Source organism: Quercus robur, chromosome 8 (assembly GCF_932294415.1).
Source record: "Quercus robur chromosome 8, dhQueRobu3.1, whole genome shotgun sequence".
Lineage (NCBI taxonomy): Eukaryota > Viridiplantae > Streptophyta > Magnoliopsida > Fagales > Fagaceae > Quercus > Quercus robur.
Genome location: NC_065541.1, coordinates 473855 through 482324, shown reverse-complemented (window position 1 = coordinate 482324; position 8470 = coordinate 473855). Strand labels below are relative to the sequence as shown.

The window sequence follows — 8470 nt, the reverse complement described above, 5'->3', positions numbered from 1 at the left end:
CTCAACTCCCTTTAACTGGTCTTGCACTTTCTCATAACCTATCCAAAAATCACTATGAGTTTGAGCACCCGATTCTAAATTATCGTCCATTTTTTTCTTGGAAATCAACCAATACAGAAAAAAAAGCCCATGTACATTGTCCAAGCTTGTAAAACTTGTCTCGTAACATGCATGTACAAGTAGCAATCCGAGAGCAAAAGCCTTGCCTATGCATCCAATTAATTATAGTAGGCTTTGTTTGTTCATCCTTCAAGTATGTTTTTACACTTCTGGTCTGAAAGAATGAAAGTGTGGTTATATTATAAACTCCTAAATTTCTATTTAAGAGAGAGAGAGAGAGAGAGGGAGAGAGGGGTAAGTTTGTATATCCAGTTATTGATGATGTACCCCAATTAATTAATCCGCCTATTTTAAAAGTTGTGTTACTGTATAATGGTGAGTGGCTTAGTGATATTGTCTAATTCTCTGAAAAGTAGTGCTATGGGTCTACTAGCACAATATTTTTATAATAAAACTTAAGTAACAAGTCTATCATTAACAATTTGCTACTGAAACTTTGTTGTGAAAATATTGTCCCCACAGCTTTTTTTTTTTTTTTTTTTTTTTTTTTCTTTCTCTCCCAATAGAGATAATACATCTATGTCCCATATGCCGCCACCTGCCAACCAAATTATTTGTTTGCCGGTGATACTCACTTCACTAGTAAGCTCATTAGAAAAATCAAAGAGCACATGCAAAAAGAATAATGTGAATATGTGGCAATTAAAGAAGCTGCAGACTCATCTGCCTATTTAAATTATGCATAATATGCAGTATATGGTTTCCACACAATGCTGGTGCTGGTGGGACTATAAGAATTCTATCCGATTAATTGAATATTAGTTAAAAATGCAGTAACTAGCTAGTTCATTAGCATTATGGCCTTTCCTAGGACTTTTCCCTGCCAATGATGTTACATTAAATTGGAGATTCCACAGTTACGTAATGTCACCTTTATTAAATTAGTGCTTGCCTCTTTATCTCTTTCTCCATCATTTTTCTCCCTGAAAACATTAATATGATACTAGTTTGTAATACTGTAATAAGCAGTAGGGGATGATTGTATTGGTGGAGCAGACACTTTTGGTTTTGATTGAAGCAGCTTTTGCTAGTTGAAGCTGTGTGAAGTTTAAAATCAATTGAAAGTTGCACAGATTGACAGATAAGTGTGCATATATTAATTATTTAATATTGAACAACATTTAGATACCGTACTTATATGCTGTTCCTTAAGTTTTTTTCTTAAGATTCTGTCATGTGGATTTTTTCTCATGGGATGTAAGTGTATATTTTAGTTAAATAGTCACATGGCTCAATCTTAAGTGAGGAACCTAAAAAACACCTAAAATATCGTACCTAAATTTTGTCTTTTAACATAATTGCAAAAGATAAGATAAACAAAAGAAAGAGGAAGAATTTTTTGACGGAAAGATAGGGAAGATGAGGGAAGACAGGGACATTGGCCCCAGGGTGATCATCGAGGATTGCGACATTATCTAACTCACCACTGCTTTCCAGATTAGCTTAACCATTACAAAACAAGCCAATAAGATATTTGTATTTCCTTAGTTTACTGAGCTTATATAAAATAGTAAATTGGAAAAAAAAAAGAGTACAATTATATATATTTTCTTAAAAAAATAGTTTATATATATATATATATATATAGAAGCCAAATAAGCTGAATAAACTAAAAATAAGTTGCGTTAAAGGAACCCCAAGCTATGTAAATAATTAACAGACAACCTGAAGCCATTTTAAAAATTTTGAAGGAACCAAAAAAGATGGGAAGAGGAAGAAGAACATCATGATGTGTTTGTAAATACTAAATAGAGGTGGTGGAATTCCATAAAAAGTATTTGGAATTGGATAGGGTAGATTTTGAGTTCAAGATGAGGCACATGGAGTGAGATAATATGGACAATAGAACTTGAAATGATGTTCAGATTCAAACAAAACACGTGTAACAAACTCTATCACCTTCACTTAAACATGTCCCTAATTTCTCTCTCTATTTTTTTGACTTAAAATTTGTTTAAAACTTAACCATAAGATAAGAATACCCGTTAGCCCCAACAGCGGCTAAAAAGCAATTCCATCAAAGCTTTTAAAAATTTAAGCATTTAGCATCTCAAAAAATCACCTTATCAATTTTAACAACTCATTTTATAATACACCTAATATTAAAGGTTCTATTTTTTTACCATTTCATTTAAAATAATATAAACTACTCATTCAAATAATAAAGAACTACACAAACCACCTTTTCCACCACAAGTATTAAAATAATAATATATTTTTATAAGATTGGAGCTATAGTGAGCTTTCAAAGATGATTGAAAGCTCACTGTAACAGCTTAGCTCAGCTATTTTTTCAAGTTTAATATGTTTGTTGTAGTTTGCTTTTTGGTGCTTTTTACAAATTTGATGTTAAAATTTAACATTTATAGCATTTAGCATTCTTAATGAGGATGCTCTTGTAACTAAAATTATAGCATAGTGAGTGAGTTCTACTAATTTACAAACTTAAAACAGAAAAAAAAAATAATAATAATTGTAATCTGCTCAGTCTTTTTAGAATGCTAATATTCTCCTTGTTTATAATATCGATAGTAATTGTTTAGTCTTTATTCAGAAAAAAAAAAAAAAAAAAAAAAAAAAAATGTAAAATGTTCAGTCTTCAGTTGGACCGGTCTTTGGCTCAATTTCCGGTGCAAATAGTTAAAATATGTCAGATGACTACACAATGTACAAATACAGAGCGAAAAACCTGACTTTGCACATTATACAATACAATAGATAGATACATGATAGATCTTGTTTTTTTAAAATTTCTAATGCAATAATATGAAACTGAAACCTTACTACTATAAAACACATTACCAACAAAGCTCTGAGTTATGGTTCCTCTCCCAATGCCCTTTCTCTGAGTCCTTTCTGACCAATCTTTGGCTTCTGTGTCAAGTGAGAACCCATGTTAGATTTAGATTTGAGAGAAATTAAAATGTACAACACATAAAACAAAAAGAAATTGCCCGAGCCCAAGACATTATTAAATTGATACTATTGAAATACTACATCATTAACACTTATCAACTCCTTTTTAAGCATTTCTTCAATATAATATGTTCAAAACATCACAGATCCAACCCATTATTCAAATTCCCAGCCTCAGTACAGCTTTTATTTTAGAGAGAGAGATATGGGTTCTCAGGAGTTGCAGCAAAGGAGGGCCTCCCTCTTAGCCTCAAGTGAAACAAAGAAAGGTAAATTCAATGACACCTCTATAGTTTCATGATGCTTTCTCTTTTGTTTTTTTTGCTTTATTTTGGTTTCTGACACTTACATTCATTTCATAATTATTGTAAAGATCAAAGAAAGAACTTATCTTGTTTTCCATATTCTTTGTATCTAATGCTCATATACGGCCTCCATTTGTCTCAGGGCCTAAACTTGAATGCTTCCTGTCTACACAAAGTGATTATTAGATGCCAATAGAAGATTATATGAATCTTAATGTTCTGTCCTACTGAGTTATTACTGTTCTTGGTCAAATCTACTCCAACTGCAGAAGTAAAAAAAAGGCTCTAGTTCTGACCATAGAGAGGCCCACAAGAGGAAGTGATATACTCATTTCACATGCAAATTTCTCCTGTTTGAGTTTTTATTTACTGTTTCATTCATCTTCTGACAGTATCTGCCAGCATAATTTGGAGCAAAAGAATCCACAGCGAATGGTCAGGTCAGTTGGTCAGGTCTTTGGTTCTTTCTCAGCTGAAAATGGATCTTAATGAAAAACCAGTGATGATATCATGCTAAAGTCTATGCCAATATTCAAGTACAAAGAAGAAAGTAGTGCAGTAGTACTAATGTGTAGCAGTGAAATCAAATAACATTGTGTGAAAGTTTGAAACTTTGTTCACCTCCCCAAAGTGAGATCCATCTACAACAGCAAAAACATAAAAGAGTACAAATGGAAGAGGTGGCATCAAAATCTACCAAACTTGCTCAACAAACCCCAGATGTCTCAATGACTATAGTCACAAGCACCATGATTTCCAGTGGCCTTACCATCAAGATAGCAAGTTGTTCAGGTAAAACAAGAGAGACTTTGACTACTACTCCCTCTCCCTCTGGCTCTAGTTCAGATTTGCCATCTCCAAATATAAAGAATTCAATAGAATCATCCCCATACAACTCTCCCTCTCTTATTTCCCCACCTTCATCAGCATTTGTTTCAGCCTTGCAATCACCTTATATATCTCCAAGGGCCATGATTATGAATCCAAAACCCCAAGAAAACCCAACTCCCCAAGACAACAACCCAACTCCCCTTACACTTTCATCACCACTAATCTCACAGTCAGATGACATTCCAAGCAGTTCCTACACACCCCCATCTGACCAATATGAATTTTCAGATGACCCAGCTGACTCAAAGCTCAAATTTTTGACCTGTGACCCTGCAGCTCCTCCACGCATCTCATTTTCTTTCCCAGTTCCACGGATATCCTTTGCCAAAGGACAAGTCTCTCCTGCTTCCAATGCCAAACTCAGGAGCTGTGATGTTTATGTTGGTTTTCATGGTCAAAATCCAAACTTGGTGCGTTTCTCTAAGTGGGTTAAGTCTGAGCTTGAGCTTCAGGGAATTGCTTGCTTTGTTGCAGACAGAGCAAAATACTCTGATACTCAAAGCCATGAGATTGCTGACCGAGTTATCTGCTCTGCCACTTATGGGGTTGTGATTGTTACTAATTCCAGCTTTCTTAACCATCTCAGTTTGGAAGAGATCAGGTTCTTTGCTCAGAAGAAGAACCTTATCCCACTCTTCTTTGACACTGGCCCTGCTGAGATTGTGGGCCTTCTCAACTGCAATTCCATTGATAAAGAATGTAAAGAGGCAATTGATGGACTTATCAAGTCCAATGAATTCAAGCTGGAAGCCAGTGAGGGTAACTGGAGAAGCTGTGTCTCTAAAGCTGCTGCTATTTTAAGAGCAAAGCTTGGTAGAAAGAGTGTGGCTGAGAGAGATGTAGTAGTAGAAGGATTTGAAGAGCTACCCTTTTCAAGAAACAGGTTTTTTGTTGGAAGAGACAAGGAGATTTCAGAGATTGAAACTCTCTTATTTGGATGTGGGGAGTGTCAGGAGCAAGATTGTTCTTTGCAGGCCATCAAAGGAAGTGAAGCCAGTGGCCAATCTGAAGGCCTGGCAGATGAGGAAAGTGATGTGGTTATAAGTAGAGGAGGGAGGTATATTAGTTTGGAGATGGGAAAGAGCAAAGAACCAACTTTAGAGGCTTGGGTTGAACCGGTTTTAGGAAGGAATTCATTCAAGAGGTCTAATAATAAGTACAAAAAGTCCAAGAGTGGGAACTACAAGAGCTTAGGCAGCAATGTAATTTGCATAAATGGGGTTGCTGGCATTGGCAAAACTGAGCTTGCACTGGAATTTGCTTATAGGTATTCACAGAGGTATAAGATGGTTTTGTGGGTAGGTGGGGAAGCTAGATACTTTAGGCAAAACATATTGAATCTGTCTCTCAATCTAGGATTGGATGTAAGTGCTGATGTTGAAAAGGAAAGAGGGCGCATTAGGAGCTTTGAGGAACAAGAATTTGAAGCTTTTAAGAGAGTCAAGAGGGAGCTATTCCGGGACATGCCATACTTACTGATTATTGATAATCTTGAGACTGAGAAAGAGTGGTGGGAAGGGAAGGATTTGCATGATTTGATCCCAAGGAACACTGGAGGGTCCCATGTGATTATTACAACGAGGCTATCCAAGGTGATGAATTTTGATGCAATGCAGCTTTTACCATTGCCGTTGTCTGATGCAATGGTTTTGATAAGAGGAAGAAGGAAGAAAGACTATCCAGCTGATGAGTTAGAGTTTCTGGGGAAATTTGATGAGAAGTTGGGAAGGTTGAGCTTTGGCCTGTGGTTGATTGGTTCACTACTGTCTGAGCTTGCAATTGGTCCTGCTACTCTTTTTGAAGCTATAAACCAGGTGCAACTCAATGAAGGTTCTCCTTGCTCTAATATAAGCATCACTGAGGAACAGTATTGTAAGAACAATCCTTTCCTCATGAAGGCACTACACTTCTGCTTTGCAGTCTTACAGCAAACTAATGTTAGAAGGAATCTTCTTGCCTCAAGAATGTTTCTAGTTGGTGGTTGGTTTGCCCCGGCACCCATTTCATCGAGTTTATTAGCAACTGCTGCTAAGAATATGCCTGCCTTAGGAAACCGGTTGAAGAACTGGACCAGCTGTCTGGCTCTCACATTTGGTTGCTGCACTGGTTGTTTAGCATCACAAACTTGGAAGAGTGAAGAAGATTCAGCCCTCATTTTGGTTAAATTGGGACTAGCACGAAGAGCCAACAAACAGTCTGGATGTTGGATCCAAATCCATCCCATAACACAGGTATTTGCAAAAAGAAAAGAAGGTTTACAAGCTGCCAAGGCCACAGTTCAAAGTATGAGGAGAGCAGGCAATCCATTGATAAACTCGGACCATTTATGGGCTTCTGCTTTCCTTGTCTTTGGATTCAAATCTGAACCTCCACTGGTCCAATTGAAGGCAATCGACATGGTTTTCTACATCAAAAGAACAGCACTCCCTCTTGCAATTCACGCCTTCACAACTTTCTCAAGATGTAACTCAGCATTGGAGCTATTAAAGGTGTGCACAAATGTACTTGAAGAAGTAGAGAAATCGTTTGTATCTCAAATACAAGATTGGTGTCATGGCTCACTTTGTTGGAAGAACAAGTTGCAAGGTAGTCAAAGGGTGGATGAATATGTGTGGCAGGATGTGACATTGTTGAAGGCTACATTACTTGAGACTAGAGCGAAGTTGATGTTGAGAGGTGGACATTTTGACAGTGGTGAAGACCTATGCAGGACTTGTATTAGTATCAGAACAGTGATGCTTGGACATAACCATGCCCAAACCTTGGCGGCTCAAGACACTTTAGCCAAGTTAGTGAGGATGAGGAGCAAAATATGATGTACTCTTCCATCAAAATTCCATGTTTTGGAGAACTCAGTTTTGTTTACATTGTAATCATGTCTTAGTTAGATGTATAATTACCAAATTTTCTTATAAATTTCTTTTAGCATTGTCCATTCAAATTACCCTTGCAATGAAACTAGTAAAATCAAAGATTATGAATATGCTTATACTTTATAAATTATAATCATTCTTCTAAGTATCAATTAGAATGTATATTATGTTAATGCCTTGTAAGGAGGTGTTATAGTTGTAGAAATAATGAAAGGAAAAGAGAAAGAATAATGAATATTTTGAATTAAACCTTGGTAATTTTTTCAATTAACTTAGAAGGCCTTTGATTAATTAAGGATAAGTAGCCAAGTTCCCACACAATGTGCAATGTATTTTGTTAGTTTTCTCCAATATTTCAATAATTTTATTTCTAAAAAAAATTAATATTTAGTATTCTATTTTCTAAACAAAGCATAAAGACAATAAGAGAGGTGTAATAATTTGATCATATTATATGTGTTTACAAATTTGAAAATTGCATGATATTGTGACGGATAAAAATAAGCTAGTTTCATGCTTACTAAAAAATGCAAATATCATTTTGATAAATAAAAATATCCTTCAATAAATAAATAAATAAAACAAATGTGAACCACGCCATATCAATACTTTATAAAAAATTTGTAAAATTGTTTGTGTTTCTAACATTACTCTTCTTTTAAATATGGTAAGAGAGGAATCCATGGATTGAGAAAATATGAGTTCTTTTTTAGTGGTTCAGCAAAAGAGAGAAAATACTAAAATAGAATAGAATTTCATAATTTATTGTAATAAATAAGAGTGAATACTAAAACATGCTATATTAATTAAGTAAGATGATCACGACGCACCCTTGGCACGATGGTTACTCTACAAATATAAGTGCTTGTAGGGTGTGGGGAGTAAGGACCGGGGTTCAAGTCTTCAGAAGTCAGTTTTACATACATATACACTTAGATTAGGCTAGAAAAAAAAATTTCTTGTATAATTTTTTTTTTTAATATAATTTAACTAAGATGGTGTTTTTTGAATTTTTAAATTGCTTAGAGATCTACATTAGATAACATGCGTAACTTTTGTAAAATTACACTAGGGGTACATTTAGTACACTAAATGGAGATTACGATATGAATTGTAATCTTTATTACCTGTAATAAAGTGTGTTATAATGTAATAACTAAACATATTCATTAGTTTGGTTGTGAGTTATAATATTAGAATCAAACTTAACATTTATTTTAGGAAATATCTTACTCATACAATTATATCTCCTTAAAAATTGTTATTTTTAAATTTAAGAGAGATATGTGTTATTTTTTATGATTTTTATTTTTATAATTGTTAGATGTATATAGAAAGTTTGTTTATTTGGAAATATATTAAGTT

The 8470-nt window shown here is 34.7% G+C and overlaps 1 protein-coding gene across 1 annotated transcript; it reads left to right on the top strand.

The window, feature by feature from the left end:
- The first annotated feature begins 2860 nt into the window (after positions 1 to 2860).
- On the top strand, positions 2861 to 7215 carry LOC126694076 (uncharacterized). Its single transcript, XM_050390113.1, has 2 exons — positions 2861 to 3305; positions 3484 to 7215. Exon 2 carries the CDS (start codon positions 4013 to 4015, stop codon positions 7046 to 7048), a length of 3036 nt encoding a protein of 1011 aa, XP_050246070.1. The 5' UTR covers positions 2861 to 3305; positions 3484 to 4012; the 3' UTR covers positions 7049 to 7215.
- The last annotated feature ends 1255 nt before the right edge of the window (positions 7216 to 8470 follow it).

Bases quoted from the DNA above. Each gene is read 5' to 3' on its own strand.
- LOC126694076 (XM_050390113.1), top strand. From the start codon at position 4,013: ATGGAAGAGGTGGCATCAAAATCTACCAAACTTGCTCAACAAACCCCA.